Here is a 27,101-nt window from a genome sequence, read left to right on the forward strand (position 1 = left end):
GTGCTTTGTATGTCACATGACATGGATTAATTTGTCCCATTTGTGTTGCATTACATTTAGAGTGCTGTTTGGTTCCATTTAGAGTGCAAATTTGGTTGCATACATTTGGCACCATTCCACTCTGCACACGCACCCATGAGCGCACACTCGCTCGTGCATACGCACGCACACACAAAAAACAAATCCACTGTGCTGTCTGGAGGCTGTTAGCAGGAAGAAAGAATGAAAAGCTGGACTAATTTCTGATGTGATTTTTTTTATCACTGCACTGGCGATGTACACAGCCTTTTTTTGGTAGTACACGCGCGCACAAGTGCCGACCCGGTGGCGAGTGTGTGTGCGCGCGCGCGGGGGACAACAACACGCTGATTTCACTGACCTAACTGACGTTGCTAATTCTTGTAATGCACACACAGAATCCACTCTGCTGTAAGCCTTCTGGATGCATGAAGAGCTGTTCAGATGAAAATCTGAGGTGATTTTTGGCTGAAATGAGGAACTACACAAAGTCTTTTTTTTCTTCTTTTTTTTTTAATGGAAGTCCGAAGTCCGTGCACAGCATTACTGGATTACACATCACAATTTGGACTTTAGCAGCAGTGGAACACCAAAATGTATGTCCCTTTTCTGTTGTTTATAAATTAATAAAATATCAAATGACAAGGATCTATTTTAGCCGTTATATAAAACAAATAATGAATGTTTTTACATTCTTTCAATGGTATGAATATTTAATTTGGTGAAAAGCTGGAACATACCATATATGTATGTTCCAGCTTTTCACCAAATTAAATATTCATACCATTGAATTCATAAACATTCATTATTTGTGTATTACGCGTCCATGATAACAGAGCAAACCCGACAAGCGACACGAGCAATGTGTCCCAAACATGTGTACTGCGCTCCTCTAGAGAAACAGACCTAGCCGCCATCCCCCCCCCCACGGGTGCCATGATTGGCACCCAACTAAACAGACAGAGAAATGATTTGTAGACAGGCATTTTGACATCATAGAAGAAACAACAACAACTTTTACTGGACATTCTATGAACTTGGAAAGAACTCACTGCCATGAAAACTATAAAGTTTTTTTTTTTTTAAACTATAACTGACTAAAATAACTGGCTTTAACTGCTGAGCCAGTAAAAAATGAAGAGGAAGAAGAAAAAAGAAAATTCAGATGAAGGAAAAGCCCAATCTGAATGCGCACTGTAAACATTACAGTGGGGAATAAAATTCACAATCACAAACAAATGACGGGGAAAGAGTGAGCAGCAGCACACCAAAAACACAGCCCGATCTCTACCTGATATGACGCAACAATATTTGACGAAAGAAGAGTTTTTAAGAAGGCACATAGGAGCTTTACATGGCACACACCTGTTACCAACTGTAACAAGGAGTAGACTCATCTGTGTACACAAATAGAAACCAAAATGGCACCAATCCCAGACCAACAAGCCTGCGCTCTGTGTGTGTCTGTTGAAGAAGTGCAACTTTGACTCTTGCTTCTTCAATGTCAAAATTGTATTGCTTTCTTTCACTGTAAAATTGATCCATTTGCTGACATTTTCACATCTGGTTGTTAGAAATGCAGGTGTGTCTCAGCCTCTGACATTTTCCAGTGATTTGTATGAATGTTGACTAAACATGCCACTGGCCGAAGCGACACAGTCACTGCAGCATTTATTTATAACGGGCTGAACAGCACGGTGCCAGTGGCACCACGTTCCATTACTACCTTAGTGTAGTGATACTGACTCAAATCCAAAGGGCATTTTTATTACCATACACCTGAATTAATCTTTGCCATTGTGAAACAAAATAAGTCAGTAACCTATTAGATCACTGATTACTACTTATTAAATGTAGTTAGATTTTAAACAGTATTCTCTTGTGTTGCTGCCGTCTGGAGTAAAGCTTTTGCTGCACTGTGAGTGCAGCTGCTCTGATGGTAAAGTGCTTTTATTGTGAAGGACATTCAGCTGCCCTGCCAAGCCTATCACATTCAAATATCTAACATTACAACACAATTCTAGTCTAATTCCTTGCAAGTGACTTGGCTTTTGTTCAGTAGTTTACACAGAGAAGGACAAACAAAAGTTTTAAACACAATGATTGATGTGTTGGTCTTATGACAATAAATGAGGGATGCGGATGAACTTTGATACATTCTTTAAAAGTTGTAAAGCAATAGAACACCTGAGTGTAGCACACACTGAAGGAGTTTTAGTGTCACAAACCCACCACACTGGCTAAGACAACATTTTGCATGCTGTAGACCCGTTCTGGCTTCCTTGTTCTAGCTGAATTAACATCAGCTGCCAGAAACAGCACTGCTCCTGATGTGGCTGGAGAAAATCCAGTCATACAGTCCAGCGCCGGATTTATTTTAAATTTTTAAAAGCAAGAATTATCACTGAGGTCTAGCCCTTCTGATGGCTTCCAGTTTAACAGCACAGATCCACTAGATCCTGATTCCATCCTGACACTGCACGTGGAAGCACAAACGACTGCTGTTACTTCTGCATATAAATAATGATGATACACAGAGTTCCTACCAATACCAGGGCTTGGATCCCCAGGAACCACAGCAGCACCCAGAAGAATACAATCAGTATCGGCTCCACAGTCTTGTCCCCAAAGTACATTTGGCTGAAGCCCAAACCACGCAGGCACTTGTTCATCATTCCAAACAGAGTTCCCAGCCTCTCACAGTCATCCAGCTCAGGCTCCGTGCGGGCGCTCCAGGTGTCCACGGGCTTTGTGGAAAGTTCACCTCGGGTACTGCTGCCATCACCCTGTGGAGCAAAAGATCATAATTAGCCTGCAGAAATTTACACAGAGATAAATCAAGAAATATATATACACACACACACACACACACACACACACACACACACACACACACACACACACACACACACACACACACACACACACACACACACACACACACACACACACACACACACAAGGGTCACGTGACGCGGTTGGTAAAGATGGCTGCCTGAACCGAAGCTCCGACTGGGATCGTTAAATTAATCCAACAACTAGTTCCTAATAACTTTATGAATGTGTCTCATATTTTAAAAGTTTCTTGAACAAATAGGATGGTAAAACAACTCAAAAGCGGGGATATTAAGAAGCATTTGTAGCATCATGGTGCACACCACAATGGCGACAACAACAGCTCGGAGACCCCAGATGAAGCACGCTTCAGCCAGGGCACTGCTAACATCTCTGCTACGCTGCAAAAAATGTGCAGCTATCTTGCCAGCCTTGAAGATATACGCCGAACCACAACTTCAGTCAAAGGGAAACTGTCTTCACTTATGTCGTGAGTGGTGGAGGTGGAGAAAAGGGTAGAGTGGCTGGAGGACTGATAAAAAAAAATTTACAGCCTCGCTGGAAGCTAGCCTGCTAGCTACCAAAGTAGAGCTTGAAGTCCTCCATGATAACCTGAACTGCAACAGAAGGAATAATCTATGATTTGTGGGAGTCCCCAAAGGTAAAGAGAACAGGGATATGGCGGTGTTTATGCAGAAACAACTGACATCAATCCTTGGCTGGAAGGAAACGGCACAAACACCGGAGACAGACCAGGCACGGAGCCCCGATAGTGCCACAAAATGCAGGGGAGAGACCGTGTACAATCCTGGTTCACCTTCTATGTTCAGCTGACAGGGAGCTGAGTCTACGCACCACGCGGAATGAATCTGAGCTAATCTGGGAAGGTAACCCCATCATGATTTTCCCTTTATTCTCAAAAGCCACACAGATGAAATGGGATACATTCAGGAAATGCAAAAAAGCTCTGCGAGAGCGCAACATGAAGTTCGCCCTACTATACCTGGCTGTCCTGAGGTTTGACCACAGCAGGACCCAGAAATCCTTCAAGGATCTGAAAAAAGCAATAGAATAATATATCTGAGACATCTAGGGGTGGGGATGGTTTGGTAACGAGCAGGATCAAAAGGAAACATGTTTGGATATTATTTACAGTTATGAGACAGTATCCCGGAGGATGTAACTAGACATTCGTGAGCTGCAGCTTAGCATGGCGGACAAAGAGCAAATTCAGCCAGCACCGTCTTTGCTGAAGGCAAATGTTTGGGTGCATTTTGGATTTTATTATTTGCTACGTAAGAAGGAGCTTGACATGACTTATGCAGTGTGCAAAATCTGCAAAATGAAAGTCAAGTACTTCGGAAACACTTGAAATCAGCAAGCCCACATGCTACGCCATCACTCAGAGCTAAAAGAAGCGGAGCAGCGATATCTGCCGACAACTAACCAGCGCTTCGCTAAACTGCCAGCCAACTCTGAACGAGCAAAGCAGATAAGTAAATTTACATCTTTAGAATCACTTGATTAACCTTGTGAAGCTCCATTTTCTTAAACATAGACATTTTTTAAGTAATATAACTATTTCTCAGAGCTCTTTCAATTGAAAATCAATCCTGAATCGAATCGTCACCCCAAGAATCGGAATCGAATTGAATCGTGAGTTGTTGTAAGATTCACATCCCCAGTATATATTGCTGTTCTGTGATGCTTGAAAGCACAAATAAAGGAATTTTTGACTGAAAATAATGGTTGTCTGTTTTATTTCATGTATTTCCACAGGTCACTATTTTCTCAAATTTCTATAATTTCTTCATGCCTTATGTGATAAGGTAATAAATAATTTAACAAATACATACACATAATATTATATTTATTACATTCTATTACCAGTAAACTGTAGATGTTTGGGCAAATAAATGTGGATGTTTTGGTTTGTGGACGTTTTGGTTTGTAGACCTTATGACCAACACCCACTCCCAAAGGTGTAGTTAGACCAGCACCTCCAACCCCTGAAAGCCACACTATACTCTCTCATAGATGGGACAGCTAACCGAGATACACATATAAAATTATCAACCCCCTACAAAATTTAACGTTTTCTTTTTGACAGAGAAAGGAATTTTTAACATAGCTAAACATTCTAGTTTAAGTTTCAGTTTTGAAATTATTTTACTTTACACACAGAAACAAAATGATTTCACAAAATGCCTTGTACATTTATTGGGCATATAAAATTCAAAATGTGATTACAGTTTATTTCTTTTTTAGTTTCACACATTGCTTCAGCAATAAACCTGGATGTCGTGTCCCCCTACAAGAGGAAAAAAGACCACCCAGATTGTTACCAGCGTAAAGTTCAAAAGCCAGCATCTGTGATGGTATGGGGGCGTGTTAGTGCCGATGGCACGGGCAACTTACACATCTGTGATGGCACCATCAATGCTGAAAGGTGCATCCAGGTTTTGGAGCAACACATGCTGCCATCCAAGCAACGTCCCTGCTTATTTCAGCAAGACGATGCCAAGCCACATTCTGCACGTGTTACAACAGTGTGGCTTCGTAGTAAAAGAGTGTGGGTACTAGACTGGCCTGCCTGCAGTCCAGACCTGTCACCCATTGAAAATGTGTGGCGCATTACGAAGCGCAAAATATGACAACGGAGACCCTGGACTGTTGAACAACTGAAGTCGTACATCAAGCAAGAACGGGAAAGAATTCCACCTACAAAGCTTCAACAATTAGTGTCCTCAGTTCCCAAATGCTTACTGAGTGTTTTTAGAAGGAAAGGTGATGTAACAAAGTGGTAAACATACCACTGTCCCAGCTTTTTGGAAACGTGTTGCAGACATCCATTTCAAAATTAGCAAATATTTGCAGAAAAACTATAAGGTTATCAGTTTTAACATTAAATATCATAAATATCATTTAATATCTTGTCTCTGTTATTCTGTTTTTATTTTCATTTTACACAACATCCCAACTTCATTGGAATTGGGATTGTATTTCTGAATGAATGATGTAAATGCAGTCTAAGAAATATTCAGTGACTTGGAAACGTTCATGTATTTATCCCCTGACATTTTTCAAGAAAACTGTCTGGAAAAATGTATTAATTTTTACATTTAGAATAAACTGCCATGTCCCAACCTTTTTTCCCTTGGAATATGCTGCAGGCCTTAAATGTAGGAATGGACATATGTTAACAAATAAAATAAAGCTGACCACACAAAACACAAAATATGTTGGTTTCACACAGTCTGCAGTAAATAGAAGTCAAAGTAAATGTCAGGATGATTATGGGGTCTCCCCCCAACCACAAATTTCATATCATCCAAAATTTCCTGAGTTGGAGTTATAAAAACAAAACAAAAAGATCAATTATAAACATATAGTTAAACTGTATATAGAAAAACATTATAAGCTGTGTTATCTTCATTCATTTTACAGGTCAAACATGTTTTGTGGCTCTCGAAAAAATGTAGTTGTGGAAGACGGGACAAAAATGTCTCTTTTGACAGTAAAGGTTGCAGACCCCTTAACCATTCATAAAATTTTTAGTCTGAGAAGCAACAAGTAGCACCAAATTGTTGCCCCCCCTCAAAAAAAAAAAAAAAAAAAAAAAATCACAGATATTATAGATATTATGATTGTAGAAAGAAAAGCTTGTTGAGGGTCAAATTAATCCATAATAAAGCATAACCCAGCAATGGAGAACTTTATTGCATGACATGGAGTTACACAGCTGCAGAAGCATAAATCACGCTTTAAATGAATTAAATAAATCAGCATAAATTATAAATTTATGTAAATTTGATATCTTAACTATTTTTAATATTTATTTTGATAGTACCTGTACCTGGATGTGTTGCTGTATGTGGTTAAATTATTTAAAAACATGTTGAAAACGTAAAAAGGTTCATTCAGTAGTTCAGCGCAGTTGGAACCAATATTTTGCCAAATGACTCGGATTTTGTTTCTTTCCCCGAGTTCAGAATACAAATGAACACAGCGTTAGTACTGTCACAACAAAACTCTTTAATAGTTGTTTCAACATTAAAAAGCTTTTACTGTGAAATACATTCACAATTTCGATTATCAGCATTAATTTATAAACTCTCAGATTTCCACTTTAGTTTCTACATTTACTTGCTGAAAATGATTAAATGGTAACACGGCCGGTGCACAGACACACAACAGCACCGGGGCTCATGTTAGACACTGGCCATCAGAAACATATTACAAAAATTAGAAGCAAATTCATCAAGGTTTGGCAGCTCTAAAGGGAAGAGTTTAGGGTTTTTCATCCCATTCAAGGAGAAAAGGACAAGCTGTTCCTCACGGAACAACAGCAACGGATGGGTCCCGGTTCCTGTGTCACGATTCAGGAATCTAGTGTTTCGTTTGTTTGTTTCTTTTTTTCCCTCACCTGGTGCCGGTGCCGTCCTCTTTCCTGTAACGGCACAGAAGCACATTTCTCTTTCACAGACGACAAGCCAACGGACATTCTCCACCAAAGGCTGAACGTCTGTCCGTTACACCGCTGCCGAAACCAGGAAGTGCAGTTAATTTCGTGGTGCATTCTTTGTAACTCGGAAATTCCATAACTGTCCACCTCCTGCTTGAAAATTTCTTCTTCTTCTTCTTCTTAGTCTCCTCCTTCTTCTTCTTCTGCTTCTCCTCCTCGGCCGCCGGTATCTTTTTTGGTGCATTACTGCCACCTGCTGTATCAGTCCATTAAAGTTGCATTAAATCCTCTTGATGAGTCCAGAGTCTGTCTTCTTCTTCTTCTTCTTCTTCTTCTTCTCAGTCTCCTCCTTCTTCTTCTTCTGCTTCTCCTCCTCGGCAGCCGGTATCTTTTTTGGTGCATTACTGCCACCTGCTGCATCAGTCCATTAAAGTTGCATTAAATCCTCTTGATGAGTCCAGAGTCTGTCTTTCAGCTATTAAAAAAAAGAAAGAAAAAAAAGACAACTTCTTCCTCCCACTTGACCCCATGTCCAAAATACTGCACAGAGAACCTATAATCAGAACTATCCTTCCAAATTCTGACAGAAGTTCTTGCCTTTCCGTGGAATATTTCTCACAATACATGAGGACATGCTCCATTGTCTCTGGCTAGTGACATTCCAAACACAGGTGATCCTGGTCTTTCCCGAAGAGGAAGAGAGAGTACTATTCAAGAATGTATGCCCAATTGTCAGTCTAATAATAGTGACTTCCTCCTTGTCCATCCTTTTTTCCATAACTATTTCCTGGATTTGTCACTTTATTAGCTGTTGAAAATAAATGCCTTGGACTCCTAACCGGGCCTGGTTAGTATGTAGATGGGAGACCGCCTCGGAATACCAGGTGCCTTAAGCTTTTTTTTTTTTTTTTTGCTGAGATGGAAGAAATGTGAGAATTCTGTGGATGTTAACTATTGAATGACCAAATGTCTAGTTCTGTGCATAATGCAAAACATTTGAGGGTAACAGGGACTATCACTGCTTCCATGATGTCCACTCACTGTGACCATCATGTCCTGAAAACGTTGTGCTCATCTGATGTCACCATTAGCACTGTGTTCCACATGAGATTTCCATTGCCTTTGCACATAAGAAAGTGACTTAAGGTTGAATAACAAAATATGCAGAGAGAGAGAGAGAGAGAGAGAGATGTAACAAAAATCTCGACATTCATTGTTGCAGCAGCTATGAAAGCACAACTACCTCGTGCCACCGATACTTAAGGCCATACCACTTTGAATACGCCTGATCTCATCTGATCTCTGAAGCTAATCAGAGTTGGGCCTGTTTAGTACGTGAATGGGAGGCTGCCTTGGAATGCCAGGTGCCTTAACCTTTTCTTTTTTTTTTGCCTAGGGGGAAGAAAGGTGGTAATTCTGTGGATGTTTAGTCTTGACTGACGGACGAAATGTCTACTTCCACGTGTCAGAATCAGAATCAGAATTTCTTTATTGTCCCGTAAAGGGAAATTAATGTTGCAGCAGGAGCACACAAAGGACAAGGTACACAAAGATAATATCAACAGTGAAAATAAGACCCAATTAAAAGTCTAAAATCAAACAAGGAAGGAAACAAAGGAATAAACTTAATAATAATAACTAACTAAGTAACCTTTATCACTAAACTTAGTAATAAAAGTAAAACTTAATAATAATAATAATAATAAAATAAAATAAAAACAATAAAAACAATACCCATACAATGTCAAATATTCAATCCAGAGTCCATGCCAAAAACAAAAAGTATTGCAAAAATGCAATATGTGGATGAGCAAATAAGCAATAGTAGTGCAAAATAAACAACATCAAAGGCTAATTGCCATTGAGTAATAAAATTGCACTAGGAATAAACGAGACCTGAAATCTTTTAGTCCTCCTCATAGGAGCCCTAAAACGACGGCCTGAGGGCAGGTCATGCAAGGTTTTCAGGACATGATGGTCACAGTGAGTGGACATCATGGAAGCAATGATAGTCCCTGTTCCCACTTCTTGATTCAAGTTTGAACACTGCTGATTGACTTTCTTTGGTGCTTGATATCTCTTTATATCCATTTCTTTTTTTATACATCTCAATTACCTTTTCCCACAGATCACTGGTCACTTGTTTTGCTTTGCCCATGACTCAGAAACCAGAAATGTCAGTGCAGCACTGGCTGAAAGATATAATGGTCTGTCAGGAACCCAGAAATTAAGTGACCTTTTAAACACAAACACTGATTACACACAAACAGATCATCCTTGAAGATGATTACCTTAAGTTGCGATTCACACTTGCTTCTGTCAACTTGAGTGCATGTTATCAGGCCAAAATCACCAGCATATGTAAACTTTTGATCAGAGGCATTTGGTTAGTTTCTGTTGTCATTATGATTTAAAAAGAGTAAACACAGTTATTTGCCAATAAATGGCTTCACACAACCACTAACCATGAGTGAAAAAAATAAAAGTTTTTGTGTCATCATTCATATTCTGAAAGAAATGGCCAATAAATCAAAAATTCTGCCAGGGTGTTCAAACTTGAATAAAACTGTATGAAACAAGAACATTGATTTAATTATTTTGCACCAAAAAAAAAAAAAACACAATCAGACATAAATTTTGAAAAAAAAAAAAGAAAAAAAAAAAGGCCAAAAGAGTTAAGCTGGGCTCCCATGTGGTACAGACCTTCCAGCAAATGCAAGCAAGTAGAAATAACTGACCCTCTCTGTGAAAGACATCTCTCTTTCAAGACGTTATGTTGTGAAAGTGTCGTGACACGGACCCACAACAGGGGGCGGTAATGAACGGACAATGGATAAGCCAAAAGTAACAATTTAATGTTGTGAATCGCACAACGACGTACAGACAATAACAATATGGTGGACTGTCAATCATACACCAGGTGACGTGTGGGCAGGCTCGACGATAGAAGACGCCTGGCGAGAGAAGAGCTGGATCCCCACACAGCTTCCACCACCAACGGAGCTGAAGAACACCGGAGCCGCCAAGCCCTGTGCCCCAGGTGGCCGCTGTCTTCAGCAGTCAGACCCGGTACTGCTGGCAGAAAACAGAGACAGTCCAGATGAGTGTGAGTTCGCACACTCAGTAATCCCACAGTCAGTGTTCAGTAAAGGAGGGAGAACCTCCACCTCCAATCACACACTCGTGCAGCTCCTGTCTAACCACTTATCTGATTGGAGTGTGAAGCGAAGCCGTCGCTGATCACACCAAACGCCAATCTCACAGATAAGGCAAACACCACAGGATAACGTCTGCAAAAGAAGTTCAGATTATTACTCAACGTTTTGAGTCAGCAGAGAAAATTACCTGAATGGTAGCTGATTTCTCGGCGAGGAGGTGGAGTTGCAGTCCGGCCTTTATGGTGATGGTGATGATGATGAATGAGTGACAGCTGGTGCTGAGGATGAGTGACAGCTGTCACTCCCAGTGGCTCCGGCGCCCTCTCGTGCTTGAAGCCCGCACTCCAAGCAGGGCGCCATCTGGTGGTGGTGGGCCAGAAGTACCTCCTCTTCAGCGGCCCACACAACAGGACCCCCCCCCTCAACGGGCGCCTCCTGGCACCCGACCAGGCTTGTCCGGGTGCCGGGCGTAGAATTCGGCCAGGAGGGCCGGGTCCAGGATGACGCTCCTCTTCACCCAGGGTTCGGGTCCATATCCTTCCCAGTCCATCAAATACTGGAACCCCCGGCCCTTTCGACGAACGTCCAGGAGTCGGCGCACAGTCCAAGCCGGCTCCCCGTCGATGATCCGGGCAGGCGGCGGCGCCGGTCCGGGGGCACAGAGGGGAGAGGTGTGGCAGGGTTTGAGTCTGGAGACATGGAATACCGGATGTATCCGCAGTGAAGCTGAAGCTGCCAGCTTCACTGCGGCTGGACTGAGGACCTTCACGATGGTGAAAGGTCCTATAAATCTGTCCTTCAGCTTTTGGGATTCCGTTTGCAGAGGTATGTCCTTTGTGGATAACCAAACCGCCTGCCGGGGAACGCCGGCGGTCTGCATGGGCCTTAGCCCTCGTCCGGGCTCTGAGCAGGGCAGAGCGGGCGGTACGCCACACCCGACGGCACTTCCTCAGATGGGCCTGGATCGAGGGCACCCGACCTCTCCCTCCACTAGCGGAAACAATGGGGGCTGGTACCCCAAACACACCTCAAACGGGGAGAGGCCGGTGGCAGATGAAACTTAGCTATTATGAGCGTACTCGATCCAGGCCAGATGGTCACTCCAGGCCGTCGGGTGCGCAGAGGTTACGCAGCGGAGGGCCTGCTCCAGTTCCTGGTTCGTCCGCTCTGCCTGCCCGTTCGTCTGGGGGTGGTACCCAGACGAGAGACTGACGGTGGCCCCCAGTTCCCTGCAGAAACTCCTCCAGACCTGGGAGGAGAACTGAGGACCACGATCTGAGACAATGTCTGCTGGAATCCCATGCAGACGCATGACGTGGTGGACCAGGAGGTCTGCAGTCTCCTGGGCCGTCGGGAGCTTCGGGAGGGCCACGAAGTGGGCCGCCTTGGAGAACCGGTCCACTATCGTTAAGATGGTGGTGTTGCCCTGGGACGGCGGGAGGCCCGTGACAAAGTCCAGGCCGATATGAGACCAGGGGCGACGAGGCACAGGCAGAGGCTGGAGGAGGCCTTGGGCCTTGTGATGGTCGGCTTTGCCCCTGGCACAGGTGGTGCAGGCCTGGACATACTCCCGGATGTCGGCTTCCATAGACGCCCACCAGAAGCGCTGCCGGACCACTGCCACGGTCCTTCGCACCCCTGGGTGACAGGAGAGCTTGGAACCATGACAGAAGTCAAGGACCGCAGCCCTGGCCTCTGGTGGGACGTACAGTTTGTCCTTCGGACCTGTCCCCGGGTCCGGGCTCTGTGTCAGGGCCTCCCGGACGGTCTTCTCCACGTCCCAGGTAAGGGGGGCCACGACAGTGGACTCGGGGATGATGGTTTCAGGGGGGTCTGACAGCTCGGTCTTGACCTCCTCTTCATGCACCCGGGACAGGGCGTCAGATTGTTGGTTCTTAGTCCCGGGGCGGTAGGTGATCCGGAAGTCAAAACGCCCGAAGAACAGCGACCAGCGGGCTTGCCTGGGGTTCAGACGCTTCACGGTTCGGATGTACTCCAGGCTCCGATGGTCCGTGAAAACCGTAAATGGTACCGATGCTCCCTCCAACAGGTGTCTCCACTCCTCAAGAGCCTCCTTCACCGCAAGAAGTTCCCAATTGCCGACGTCATAGTTCCGTTCAGCTGGGGTCAACCTGCAGGAAAAGTAGGCACATGGATGGAGAACCTTATCGGACTCCCCGCTCTGGGATAGCACGGCTCCTATCCCTGAGTCAGAGGCATCCACTTCAACAACAAACTGTCGCTTGGGATCGGGCTGCACCAGAACCGGTGCAGTCGAGAACCGGCGCTTCAACTCCCTAAACGCGGCTTCGCACCGATCCGACCGGGTGAAGGGGACTTTTGTGGAGGTCAGGGCTGTCAAGGGGCTAACTACCTGACTGTAGCCCTTGATGAACCTCCGGTAGAAATTTGCAAAACCGAGGAACTGTTGTAGTTTCCTACGGTTTGTTGGTTGGGGCCAATCTCTCACCGCCGCAACCTTGGCCGGATCAGGGGCGATGGAGTAGGAGGAGATTATGAACCCCAAGAAGGACAAAGAAGTGCAGTGGAACTCACACTTCTCGCCCTTCACAAACAGCCAGTTCTCCAACAACCGCTGTAGGACCTGACGTACATGCTTGACATGGGTCTCAGGATCCGGAGAAAAGATGAGTATATCGTCTAGATATACGAAGACAAACCGATGCAGGAAGTCCCGCAAGATGTCATTAACCAATGCTTGGAACGTCGCGGGCGCATTGGTGAGGCCGAACGGCATGACCAGGTACTCAAAGTGACCTAACGGGGTGTTAAATGCCGTCTTCCACTCGTCTCCCTCCTGGATCCGAACCAGGTGATAAGCATTCCTAAGATCCAATTTCGTGAAAATTTGGGCTCCATGCAGGGGCGTGAACACTGAATCCAACAGAGGTAACGGGTATCGGTTGCGAACCGTGATCTCGTTCAGCCCTCTGTAATCAATGCATGGACGGAGTCCGCCGTCCTTCTTGCCCACAAAAAAGAAACCAGCACCCATCGGGGAGGCGGAGTTCCGGATCAACCCGGCAGCTAACGAGTCCCGGATGTAGGTCTCCATTGATTCGCGTTCCGGACGTGAGAGGTTGTACAGCCTGCTGGACGGGTACTCAGCACCCGGTATCAAATCAATGGCACAATTGTACGGACGGTGTGGGGGCAGCGTGAGTGCCAGATCCTTGCTGAAGACGTCAGCAAGGTCGTGGTACTCAGCCAGCACCGCCGCCAGATTGGGGGGGACTAAAACCTCCTCCTTAGCTGTCACACCGGGTGGAACCGAGGATCCTAAACACTCCCGGTGGCAGGTTTCGCTCCACTGAACCACAACCCCAGACGGCCAGTCAATCTGGGGATTGTGTTTTAACACCCATGGAAAACCCAAAATCACTCGGGAGGTAGAAGGTGTTACATAAAACACAATCTCCTCCCTGTGATTCCCAGACACCACCAATGTCACTGGCTGTGTCTGGTGTGTGATTAGTGGAAGAAGGGTGCCATCTAGTGCCCGCACTGACAATGGTGACGGTAAGGCCACTAGAGGGAGCCCAACCTCCTTTGCCCATCTGCTATCCAGCAGATTCCCCTCCGACCCCGTGTCCACCAGTGCTGGGGCATGAAGGGTTAGATCCCCACTCAGGATCGTGACTGGGATTCGTGCAGATCATCGGGGTTTCCCCACGTGGGTGTTGTGACCCACCCTTAGCCCAGTCTCTAAGGACGAGTGCTGCTGTTTTGACCGTTTGGGGCATTCTCTCTGTGTGTGCTCGGTAGAGCTGCAGAGAAAACACTCTCCACGGATCAGCCTCCTTTGTCTCTGATCTGATCGTTTTTTGGCCCTGCTCGTTTCCATAGCAACGTCAGCAGGGGGAGCTGTTGTCACGTGGAGAGCCCTGGCAGTGGAGCGTGGGGAAGTCGGCTTCCTTTCAGACCCGGGAGGAAGAGGGACGGCTTGTACCTGACCACGCCCCTCGTCTCGCTGCCGTCGGTGTTCCGTTAATCGGTTGTCTAACCGTATAACCAGGTCGATAAGCCCATCTAAATCCCGCGGCTCGTCCTTCGCCACCAGGTGCTCCTTAAGGACCAGAGACAGTCCGTTTACAAAGGTGGCGCGGAGCGCAACAGCATTCCAGCCGGCTCGCGCTGCCGCGATGCGGAAGTCGACTGCATACTTCGCTGCGCTCCGACGACCCTGCCGTATCGACAGCAGCACACTTGAAGCGGTCTCGCCTCTATGAGGGTGGTCGAACACCTGTCGGAACTCCCTCACAAACTCAGTATAAACCGTTAGGAGCCGTGAATTCTGCTCCCAAAGCGCCGTAGCCCAGGCGCGTGCCTCTCCTCGAAGCAAATTCATAACGTAAGCCACCCGGCTAGCGTCTGATGCATACATGATGGGACGCTGTGAAAAGACGAGCGAGCACTGCATCAAGAAGTCCACGCACGTCTCCAGACAGCCTCCGTACGGCTCCGGAGGGCTTATGTATGCTTCAGGGGACGGTGGGGGGGTTCGTTGAACGACCAGCGGAATGTCTGTTTCTGGCACACGGTCAGCAGGAGGAGGTGCTGCAGCAGCGCCCTGAGCATGCGCTTCCACCTGGGCGGTGAGAGCCTCCATCCTACGATTGAGAACACTGCTCTGCTCGGTAACTAAGTCCAACCGAGCGGTAAAGGCGGTTAAGATGTGCTGCAGCTCACTCAACACGCCTCCTGCTGGCGCCTGTGCACCTCGCTCTTCCATTGGCTGTTCAAGCGATGGTTGACGCCCCTCGGGATCCATGACGCTGGCTGAGAAATCCTGTTGTGAAAGTGTCGTGACACGGACCCACAACAGGGGGCGGTAATGAACGGACAATGGATAAGCCAAAAGTAACAATTTAATGTTGTGAATCGCACAACGACGTACAGACAATAACAATATGGTGGACTGTCAATCATACACCAGGTGACGTGTGGGCAGGCTTGACGATAGAAGACGCCTGGCGAGAGAAGAGCTGGATCCCCACACAGCTTCCACCACCAATGGAGCTGAAGAACACCGGAGCCGCCAAGCCCTGTGCCCCAGGTGGCCGCTGTCTTCAGCAGTCAGACCCGGTACTGCTGGCAGAGAACAGAGACAGTCCAGATGAGTGTGAGTTCGCACACTCAGTAATCCCACAGTCAGTGTTCAGTAAAGGAGGGAGAACCTCCACCTCCAATCACACACTTGTGCAGCTCCTGTCTAACCACTTATCTGATTGGAGTGTGAAGCGAAGCCGTCGCTGATCACACCAAACGCCAATCCCACAGATAAGGCAAACACCACAGGATAACGTCTGCAAAAGAAGTTCAGATTATTACTCAACGTTTTGAGTCAGCAGAGAAAATTACCTGAATGGTAGCTGATTTCTTGGCGAGGAGGTGGAGTTGCAGTCCGGCCTTTATGGTGATGGTGATGATGATGAATGAGTGACAGCTGGTGCTGAGGATGAGTGACAGCTGTCACTCCCAGTGGCTCCGGCGCCCTCTCGTGCTTGAAGCCCGCACTCCAAGCAGGGCGCCATCTGGTGGTGGTGGGCCAGCAGTACCTCCTCTTCAGCGGCCCACACAACACGTTAGGTGTTTTCAGACAACTGTGTTATTTTACACTGATCTCATTACATTTTTAAATAACAACAAAAACACCTCAACAGCAATTTAAAATAGAAGACCTGGCAAAACATTGGTCATGTTGTAAAATAAAAAAAGTCTTAATTTCACACACACACACACACACACACACACACACACACACACACACACACACACACACACACACACACACACACACACACACACACACACACACACACACACACACACACACACACACACACACACACACACACACACAGCAAGATTTTCGTATTTTGAGCAACTTGCAAGCAATTCCATGTGAGTGTTAATCCTTTCTGTGCTGCTCATGTTATGTCTAAGCTAACAGAGAAACAGTTGTGTGAAATAATCCTCTTATGCCGTCCACATCTACTGAGACTTCAAAAGTGCCTTACAAATCTGATGTGGGGGTAAAATTTAGTAATGCAAGACATATTCATCAGTAACATTGCTAGATTTCTTTGAATGTGGTTTACCTGAATGATTTTTTTTCCCCAGTTTTTAATCTCATCTTTTATATCAATTCTATTTTTTTTTCATTTTATTTCATTTTTGGTTTGTTTAATTTTTTTTTTGGTCTTTGTTTTAAGACAGACCAGAAAATGGAGTTTATTTTGGAAGTCAACAATTCAGGCTATCTTCCATCTAATGTGGTGAGAAGTGCATTTACACAACTGGAGCACAACATTGTGGCTGGATATCTTATTACAGCAGGTAACAAATGTATTTGAATTCAATGAAATTCTTTTCTGAGCACAATAGTAATGCTGGTTTTACAATGTTTCAATACATTGTCGTTGACTTATCTATATTATAGTAACCAAGTGGCCTCTGTGTGCACGTATGCGTGCATTTGTATGGGTTTGATCACAGAGAAACAGGGTAGAGCTGACATTTGCAGTTTGGTATGCTTATGTATTTTGGGTTAAGGATGAATGCTGCAAAAATGGAAAGTTGATAGCTCTAAAAATTAGGGATATTATCTAACAAAGTGAACAATGGGCATTATGCTGCAATGCACCATGGGAGTTCCAGGTTTTGAGTTTTAAATGTTGTTATTGTGGTTCATGTTGGTTTAACACTAGTAGTGTTATTAATTTATTGTGTTTTCATAGTTCCATTGGTTTTGGCATTTTAATTAATTCTCATGTTGCTGTTACTGTTAGTGAGAACTGTAGTGCGATGGATGTCTTCCTTCACCATCTCTGTTTTTGGGTGAGTAAAAATACAAACACCTGCTTGCAGCAGAATGCAGAAGAGCCTCAAAGCTGTGCATGCGTGCGTATAATTTTGATGATGGACAAACTGGGGAGAGCTGACATTTGCCACTTGGTAGGTTTATGTTAGGGTTTAATATGGTTGGGTTATTTTTGGGTGTTCTTTTATTAATTCATTGTCCCCATATCAGTTTATGTTTCAGTTCACCTGTCCTGTCCTCTCTCCATCATGTGCTCCCCAGTGTATGTGTGGAAATGAGTGTGTGGTCTATACTGTCTCATGCGCCTCTGTTCCTCCTGCCCCATGTCTTGCATGTGTGGGTGAAAATGTGGGTGAATCCAGCGTGTGCATGTGCGTGCATGTTTTTGGGATCATCTGTGGGTGTGTGAAGGACAGCTCTCTGCTGCATGTCCCAGCTCATCTGTGAGTATTCGCAATGAAAATGTGTTGCAAGTTGTGTCTAAACAGATGAAAAGTGCTTATGGTTTTGCCAAAAGAGTGACTGATTCAATCAGTGGGTTCAAGCAACTGAGCATTTGGTTCAGACAATAGGGTTTAGTGTTTTAGCAATTGAGACAAACTGTAAAGCACTGGTATCACCGGTTGAACACAACTCAAAATAGATCACATTTGTGAGAGGAGGAGTTTATGTGAGAGGTGATTGAGGTGGTCAGCGATGACAAAGAACCTGAAATGCACAGGACATCTGTTTTATGTACTTTTTTTTACTATGTCCAAGTGCTAAATCCACAGTTTGTTTTTTTTTGCAACATACATTTAGCCTACAGTGAACAATAAGAATTTATTTCTACAGCTTCATGTCCTGAACATTATATTTTCTAGTGTTTAGAGACTGCTCAGCAGTGTTTTAAATTTGTATTGACTCGGGCACAATTTGACAACATAGTTCAGTTTTGAGCACAAATTTTTTGTTTTGTGAATGTAGGTTGGAAATTGGGTTTTTGTGTTCACAGATTAGGGAAAAGAAGTGCTTTAGAGAAATATGTCTTAGCAATTGAGAAAAATTGTAACAACAGCTGCCTGAAGCCTGCGTTCTATGTCAGCCCTCAGCCACGGCCATATTGTTGCTACGTCATCGGGAGAACAGGACCAGCTGATTCAGGCCCAAATCAATTGCAAACACAGCAGAGGTTGAGATGATTTCAAACGACTTTTATTTTCTTGTGTGGAGTCCAGCGTGAAGGTGATTCTGAAGAAGCTGTGGGGATAAGGCTTTATGGTTTTGAGCCTTATTTAGACCACGATGAGGGAGACGAAACCTTGGAGGAAGAACTTCAGTCTGACAACAGTGATGATATTGGCAGAATTCAGAACATAGAATAGTGATTATAAAAATTAAATAAATAAATAATGCAGGTGATTTTGGCATGTGGGTGGAGATGATAACTTTTTTTTCCCCAGATCTGTGGTCATAATCGACTGATATATTTTTTTAAGTTTGCTTTACTATCCTTGACATCAGAAAAAAGTTTTTTAGGTGTTTTTTTTTTCTTCGAAAGTGGTACATACGAGGGCTGTCAATGAAGTATAGGTCCTTTTTATTTTTTTCAAAAACTATATGGATTTCATTCATATGTTTTTACGTCAGACATGCTTGAACCCTCGTGCGCATGCGTGAGTTTTTCCCACGCCTGTCGGTGACGTCATTCGCCTGTGAGCACTCCTTGTGGGAGGAGTCGTCCAGCCCCTTGTCGGAATTCCTTTGTCTGAGAAGTTGCTGAGAGACTGGCGCTTTGTTTGATCAAAATTTTTTCTAAACCTGTGAGACACATCGAAGTGGACACGGTTCGAAAAATTAAGTTGGTTTTCAGTGAAAATTTTAACGGCTGATGAGAGATTTTGAGGTGATACTGTCGCTTTAAGGACTTCCCACGGTGCAAGACGTTGCACAGCGGTCCCAGGCGCCGTCGTCAGCCTGTTTCAAGCTGAAAACCTCCACATTTCAGGCTCTATTGATCCAGGACGTCGTGAGAGAACAGAGAAGTTTCAGAACAAGTCGGTTTCAGCATTTTATTCGGATATTCCACTGTTAAAGGAGATTTTTTTAATGAAAGACGTGCGGACGGGTCCGCGTGTCGGGATGCAGCCGGCGCGGTGCGGCGGCACAGGAAAAACACCTCCGTGTTGATAACCATTTGTAAAATCCAGGCGGCTTTTGATGGCTTTCAGTGGAGTGAGTATATGAGAAATTGTTTAACAGCTGGACATGTTCCAACTTGTCCTTAAGGCTTCCAACGGAGGTGTTTTTCCTGTGGCGGAGCGTCGCGGCGGCTACGAGCCGACGCTGCAATCCATCCGCACGTCTTTCATTAAAAAAAAATCTCCTTTAACAGTGGATTATCCGGATAAAATGCTGAAACCGACTTCTTCTGAAACTTCTCTGTTCTCTCACGACGTCCTGGATCAATAGAGCCTGAAATGTGGAGGTTTTCAGCTTGAAACAGGCTGACGACGGCGCCTGAGAGCGCTGCACGACGTCTCGCTCCGTGGGAAGTCCTTAAAGCGACAGTATCACCTCAAAATCTCTCATCAGCCGTTAAAAGTTTCACCGAAAACCAGCTTAATTTTTCTAACCGTGTCCACTTCGATGTGTCTCACAGGTTTAGAAAAAATTTTGATCAAACAAAGTGCCAGTCTCTCAGCAACTTCTCAGACAAAGGAATTCCGACGAGGGGCTGGACGACTCCTCCCACAAGGAATCCTCACAGGCGAATGACGTCACCGACAGGCGTGGAAAAACTCACGCATGCGCACGAGTGTTCAAGCATGTCTGACGTAAAAACATATGAATGAAATCCATATAGTTTTTGAAAGAAATAAAAAAGACCTATACTTTATTGACAGACCTCGTACATTTCAAATCTGAAAAATGACAACATCTGCAACAGACTGAAAATATCAACTATTTTTAAAATAAATCTTGTTTCCTTCTTGAATACAATTAGTGTACTGTACGTTAGTAGTGTAACATGTTATTATTAAATATTAAAACTACTCACACAAGGAATAAATAATAAAGTCTTACCTGTCCGTTTCAGTGAGATCATCTTCACAGACTGATGAAAAAGTTTTCAAATAAAGCCTGATTCTGGAAAATGACATCTGAAAATAATTTAATTCTTAGTTCTGGCTGAAGAAAAGTTCCTTTGTCACACTGCAGTTTGGTGCCAGGTTACAGCACCGGCACAGGTGTTATGCATTAATGTTGTCTGCGGCTGATAGTTTGAGTCTTTGCTGTGAACGCAGCCTCCTCTTCTTCCACCGGGCCTCTCTGTGCCACAAGTTACAAGACTTGCAGCACCTCATCTGCTGCATGCAATGAAATTATCCAATGAGTCACAAAAAATAAAATAAAATAATGTGAAACTACTCAGTTTTGCCTCTGTGTGGAGTGGAAATGACGCACGACACCGTGCACATGTGCTCGTCAATATAAGTGTTCCACCTGCCAATCAAAAGGGTTCTGCCAACCAGACTTAATCGTTCTGATATGTGTTGTGTGGGCCGCTGAAGAGGAGGTACTGCTGGCCCACCACCACCAGAGGGCGCCCTGCCTGGAGTGCGGGCTCCAGGCACCAGAGGGCGCTGCCGCATCATGGGAGTAATCTGGGTGACAGCTGTCACCCATCACCAAACACAGCTGTTTCCACTCAGCACCGAGGTATATCAGGAGGACGGCGTCTCCACCTCAGTGCCGAGATATCACCTAAGACCAAGGTAGTATTCTCTGCAGGTATACTTTGCATTATTAACTAAGACTGTCAAAACCGTTTTTCAGGACTGGTGACTACTAAGAACCTTATTCCTTGGATAAGTACTCACCTTCCTGCTGAACTTTGTCAAGAGGTGGAGGCGGCTTCTCCCCTCTCTGTAACTGGGTGCGTTCATCCACTCCTGTGTGTTGTTGCTCTCTCCTGCCAGCAGTACCGGATCCGACGAGCGGAGGCAGTGGCCACCTGGGAAGTCGGGACTTGGCGGTTCCAGTATTTCCAGGGTTCGGTGGCAGAGGAGATCTGGGTGGTTCCGGTTCGACTGAGACGGACGTCTCCTACCTTCGAGCCTGCCCACACGACACCAGCGGATTCGACCCTAAATTGTGTTTGTTGTATTACTCTTGCTTGTTCAGTAGTAAATCTTGTTATTTACTTTCTCCATTGTCCGTTCATTGCGCCCCCTGTTGTGGGTCCGTGTTCCAACACTTTCACAACAGGATATCTCGGCCAGCGTCATGGACCCCGAGGGGCGTCAACCGGCTGTTGAACGGCCAATGGAAGACCAAGACGCGGCGGAGGCTTCGGGAGGGGTAATCGGCGAGTTGCAGCGGATCCTCACCGCTTTCACCTCTCGGATCGATTCAATGACCGAGCAATACGTTCTCCTAAACCGCAGGGTGGAGGCTCTCGCCGCACAAGTGGAGGCGCGCCCTTCGGGCGCCGCTGCGGCTCTCCCTCCCGAGGACCCTGCGCGTGAAAGTGACGTTCCACTGGTCGTTCAACGGTCCCTTCCTCCGTCCCCAGAAGCATACATAAGCCCTCCAGAACCGTACGGAGGCTGTGTGGAGACGTGCGCGGCTTTTCTGATGCAGTGTTCGCTCGTCTTCGCACAGCGTCCCGTAATGTACGCGACTGATGCTAGCAAAGTAGCTTATGTAATAAATCTGCTTCGCGGGGAGGCACGCGCTTGGGCTACAGCGCTCTGGGAGCAGAACTCACGGCTCCTTCATACGTACGTTGGGTTTGTACGGGAGCTCAGAACGGTGTTCGACCATCCCAACAGAGGAGAGTCCGCTTCAACCGCGCTACTGTCAATGAGACAGGGGCGTCGGAGCGCAGCTGCCTATGCAGTCGCCTTCCGCATCGCGGCGGCGAGATCCGGCTGGAATAGCACTGCCCTCCGCGCCGCCTTTGTAAACGGACTGTCACTGGTCCTAAAAGAGCATCTGGTGGCGAAGGACGAACCGCGGGACTTAGACGGGCTCATCGATCTAGTCATACGACTCGACAACCGGTTAGAAGAACGCCGTCGGGAACGAGGCGAAGGGCGTGGCCAGGCACGCGTCGTCCCTCTCCCTTCCGGTTCCGATCGAGCACCGCCTTCCCCACGCTCCACAGCCCCTGCGCTCCGTGGGGTCACAGCTCCCCCTACTGACGAAGCTAGGGACACGAGTAGGGCAACATTTAGGGCACCAGATGCACAGAGGAGATGGACCCACGGAGCGTGTCTTGTTTGTGGTTCAATAGAGCACCATGTGAGAGACTGCCCCGAGCGGTCAAACGCCAAATGCCCGCCCCTAGAGACTGGGCCAGGGGTGGGTCAAAACATTCACGTGGGACACACCCACATTGCTACACGACTCCCAGTCACGATCCTGTTTGAGGATTCAACCCTGAAGGCCCCAGCACTGGTGGACACGGGCTCTGAGGGGAATCTGCTTGACAGTAGATGGGCCAGGGAGATAGGGCTCCCTCTGGTGGCTCTTACCTCGCCTGTGCAGGTTCGGGCACTAGATGGCTCCCTACTCCCACCAATTACGCACAAGACACCTCCAGTAACTCTGGTGGTGTCAGGTAACCACCGGGAGGTGATCGAGTTCTTCGTGACTAAGGCCACCTCCCGTGTGGTTTTAGGGTTTCCATGGATGCTTAAACACAATCCCCGGATTGATTGGCCGTCCGGGGTAGTGGTTCAGTGGAGCGAAACCTGCCATCGGGAGTGTCTCGGTTCCTCGGTTCCTCCCGGCTCCCAAGCTAAAGAGGAGGTCCGAGTCCCGCCCAATCTGAAGGCGGTGCCAGCGGAGTACCATGACCTCGCTGACGTGTTCAGCAAGGATCTGGCTCTCACGCTTCCTCCCCACCGCCCGTATGATTGTGCCATCGATTTGGTTCCAGGCAGTGAGTTCCCGTCCAGTAGGCTGTACAACCTCTCACGGCCGGAACGCGAATCAATGGAGACCTACATCCGGGACTCATTAGCTGCCGGATTGATCCGGAATTCCACCTCACCGATGGGCGCAGGTTTCTTTTTTGTGGGTAAAAAAGATGGCGGGCTTCGTCCATGCATTGATTACAGGGGGTTGAACGAGATCACGGTTCGCAACCGATACCCGTTGCCCTTGTTGGATTCAGTGTTCACTCCCTTGCATGGAGCCAAAATGTTCACCAAGCTGGATCTTAGGAATGCGTATCATTTGGTTCGGATTCGGAAGGGAGACGAATGGAAGACGGCATTTAACACCCCCTTAGGTCATTTTGAGTACCTGGTCATGCCGTTCGGTCTCACTAACGCTCCCGCGACTTTCCAAGCGTTGGTAAACGATGTCTTGCGGGACTTCCTGCACCGGTTCGTCTTCGTATATCTGGACGATATACTCATCTTTTCCCCGGATCCTGAGACTCATGTCCGGCATGTCCGTCAGGTTCTGCAGCGGTTGTTGGAGAACCGGCTGTTTGTGAAGGGCGAGAAGTGTGAGTTCCACCGCACTTCTTTGTCCTTCCTGGGGTTTATCATCTCCTCTAACTCCGTCGCCCCGGACCCGGCCAAGGTTGCGGCGGTGAGAGATTGGCCCCAACCTACAAGCCGTAGGAAGCTGCAACAGTTCCTCGGCTTTGCAAATTTCTACAGGAGGTTCATTAAGGGCTACAGTCAGGTAGTTAGCCCCCTGACAGCCCTGACCTCTCCAAAAGTTCCCTTCACCTGGTCGGACCGGTGCGAGGCCGCGTTCAAGGAGTTGAAACGGCGCTTCTCGTCTGCACCAGTTCTGGTGCAGCCCGATCCTAGCCGCCAGTTGGTGGTTGAAGTGGATGCCTCGGACTCAGGGATAGGAGCGGTGCTCTCCCAGAGCGGGAAGACCGATAAGGTCCTTCACCCGTGTGCCTATTTTTCTCGCAGGTTGACCCCCGCTGAGCGGAATTATGACGTCGGCAATCGGGAACTCCTTGCTGTGAAAGAGGCCCTCGAAGAGTGGAGACATCTGTTGGAGGGAACAGCCGTGCCATTCACGGTTTTCACTGACCATCGGAACCTGGAGTACATCAGAACCGCCAAGCGTCTGAACCCCAGGCAAGCCCGCTGGTCACTGTTCTTTGGCCGTTTTGACTTCCGGATTACCTACCGCCCCGGGACCAAGAATCAGAGATCGGATGCATTGTCCCGGGTGCACGAAGATGAGGTCAAAACGGAACCGTCGGATCCCCCGGATCCCATCATCCCGGAGTCCGCTATCGTGGCCGCCCTCACCTGGGACGTGGAGAAGACCGTCCGGGAGGCCCTGACCCGTGTCCCGGACCCCGGAAACGGACCAAAAAACAGACTATACGTCCCACCAGAAGCTAGGGCTGCAGTCCTGGACTTCTGTCACGGTTCTAAGCTCTCCTGTCACCCAGGGGTGCGAAGGACCGTGGCAGTCGTCCGGCAACGCTTCTGGTGGGCATCCCTGGAGACCGACGTCCGGGACTACATCCAGGCCTGTACCACCTGTGCCAGGGGCAAGGCAGATCATAGAAAAACCTCAGGGCAACTACAGCCATTGCCCGTGCCTCATCGCCCCTGGTCCCACATCGGCCTGGACTTCGTCACGGGTCTCCCGCCGTCCCAGGGAAACACTGTCATCTTCACGATAGTGGACCGTTTCTCCAAGGCGGCCCACTTCGTGGCCCTCCCAAAGCTCCCTACGGCCCAGGAGACAGCGGACCTCCTGGTCCACCACGTCGTCCGTCTGCATGGCATACCATCAGACATCGTCTCCGATCGCGGTCCCCAGTTCACCTCACATGTCTGGAGGAGTTTCTGCCGGGAACTGGGGGCCACGGTCAGCCTCTCGTCTGGGTACCACCCCCAGACCAACGGGCAGGCAGAGCGGGCGAATCAAGAACTGGAGCAGACACTTCGCTGTGTGACAGCCGCGCACCCGACGGCCTGGAGTACCCATCTGGCCTGGATCGAGTACGCCCACAACAGCCAAGTGTCATCAGCCACCGGCCTCTCCCCGTTTGAGGCGTGCTTGGGGTATCAGCCCCCCTTGTTTCCGGTGATTGAGGGAGAGGTCGGTGTGCCCTCGGTCCAGGCCCACCTACGGAAGTGCCGTCGGGTGTGGCGGGCCGCCCGCTCTGCTTTGTTGCAGGCCCAGACGAGGGCGAAGAAACATGCAGACCGGCGACGGGCCCCGGCTCCCAAGTATCGTCCTGGGCAGGAGGTCTGGTTATCCACCAAGGACATTCCCCTACAGGTTACCTCTCCTAAACTGCAAGAACGATACATCGGACCATATAAAATCCTCAAAGTCATCAACCCCGCCGCAGTGAGGCTCCAGCTTCCGGCCTCACTGCGGATCCATCCAGTTTTCCATGTTTCCCGGATCAAGCCTCTTCGCACCTCACCCCTCTGCACCCCGGGTCCGGCACCGCCTCCTGCCCGGATCATCGACGGAGCACCGGCTTGGACTGTCCGCCGGCTCCTTGACGTCCGTCGGATGGGCCGGGGTTTTCAGTATCTGGTGGACTGGGAGGGGTACGGCCCCGAGGAGCGCTCCTGGGTGAAGAAGGGCTTCATCCTGGACCCGGCCCTCCTGGCCGACTTCTACCGTCGCCATCCGGATAAGCCCGGTTGTGCGCCAGGAGGCGCCCGTTGAGGGGGGGGTCCTGTTGTGTGGGCCGCTGAAGAGGAGGTACTGCTGGCCCACCACCACCAGAGGGCGCCCTGCCTGGAGTGCGGGCTCCAGGCACCAGAGGGCGCTGCCGCATCATGGGAGTAATCTGGGTGACAGCTGTCACCCATCACCAAACACAGCTGTTTCCACTCAGCACCGAGGTATATCAGGAGGACGGCGTCTCCACCTCAGTGCCGAGATATCACCTAAGACCAAGGTAGTATTCTCTGCAGGTATACTTTGCATTATTAACTAAGACTGTCAAAACCGTTTTTCAGGACTGGTGACTACTAAGAACCTTATTCCTTGGATAAGTACTCACCTTCCTGCTGAACTTTGTCAAGAGGTGGAGGCGGCTTCTCCCCTCTCTGTAACTGGGTGCGTTCATCCACTCCTGTGTGTTGTTGCTCTCTCCTGCCAGCAGTACCGGATCCGACGAGCGGAGGCAGTGGCCACCTGGGAAGTCGGGACTTGGCGGTTCCAGTATTTCCAGGGTTCGGTGGCAGAGGAGATCTGGGTGGTTCCGGTTCGACTGAGACGGACGTCTCCTACCTTCGAGCCTGCCCACACGACACCAGCGGATTCGACCCTAAATTGTGTTTGTTGTATTACTCTTGCTTGTTCAGTAGTAAATCTTGTTATTTACTTTCTCCATTGTCCGTTCATTGCGCCCCCTGTTGTGGGTCCGTGTTCCAACACTTTCACAACAGATATGTATATTACCGTGCAGCACCGACCCAAACCACTCGGTGGAAATGGGGCTGACATTAGCCTATAAAAATCCCTAAATTTGCCGCATCATTGTTTAAGCCGCAGTGTTCAAAGAGTGTGAAATAAAAGTGCTGCTGGTACACAATTCATCCACGTGATCCTTACTAAACTGAAACCAGCTGACTCCACCTGCAAGTGTTTTAATAAAAACTTGCAGCAAACTCAAACAGCCAGCATACCTCCAGAAATGAAGCACTTAAACACAGAAATACAACCCCAATTCTGATGAAGCTGGGACGTTGTGTAAAATGTAAATTAAAACAGAATACAATGATTTGCAAATCCTCTTCAACATATACTCAACAAAAATATAAACGCAACACTT

General features: G+C 47.5%; 1 protein-coding gene and 1 pseudogene across 2 annotated transcripts; one reads left to right on the forward strand and one right to left on the reverse strand.

The window, feature by feature from the left end:
* Positions 1-941: 941 nt before the first annotated feature.
* Positions 942-7,397, reverse strand: fam241a (family with sequence similarity 241 member A). 2 transcript variants are annotated; one of them, XM_034159775.1, is made up of 3 exons: positions 7,280-7,379; positions 3,857-3,907; positions 942-2,804 (listed from the first exon to the last, which is right to left on the reverse strand). In XM_034159775.1, exons 1-3 carry the CDS (start codon positions 7,355-7,357, stop codon positions 2,523-2,525), a joined length of 411 nt encoding a protein of 136 aa, XP_034015666.1. In that variant the 5' UTR covers positions 7,358-7,379; the 3' UTR covers positions 942-2,522. The 2 variants fall into 2 exon arrangements, with proteins under 2 accessions (XP_034015666.1, XP_034015667.1); XM_034159776.1 differs by lacking the exon at positions 3,857-3,907 and having other exon boundaries at positions 7,280-7,397.
* A 1,178-nt stretch (positions 7,398-8,575) lies between these two features.
* Positions 8,576-8,694, forward strand: LOC117501231 (annotated as a pseudogene).
* Positions 8,695-27,101: the final 18,407 nt, after the last annotated feature.

The sequence above is a fragment of the Thalassophryne amazonica genome, chromosome 19 (assembly GCF_902500255.1).
Source record: "Thalassophryne amazonica chromosome 19, fThaAma1.1, whole genome shotgun sequence".
Lineage (NCBI taxonomy): Eukaryota > Metazoa > Chordata > Actinopteri > Batrachoidiformes > Batrachoididae > Thalassophryne > Thalassophryne amazonica.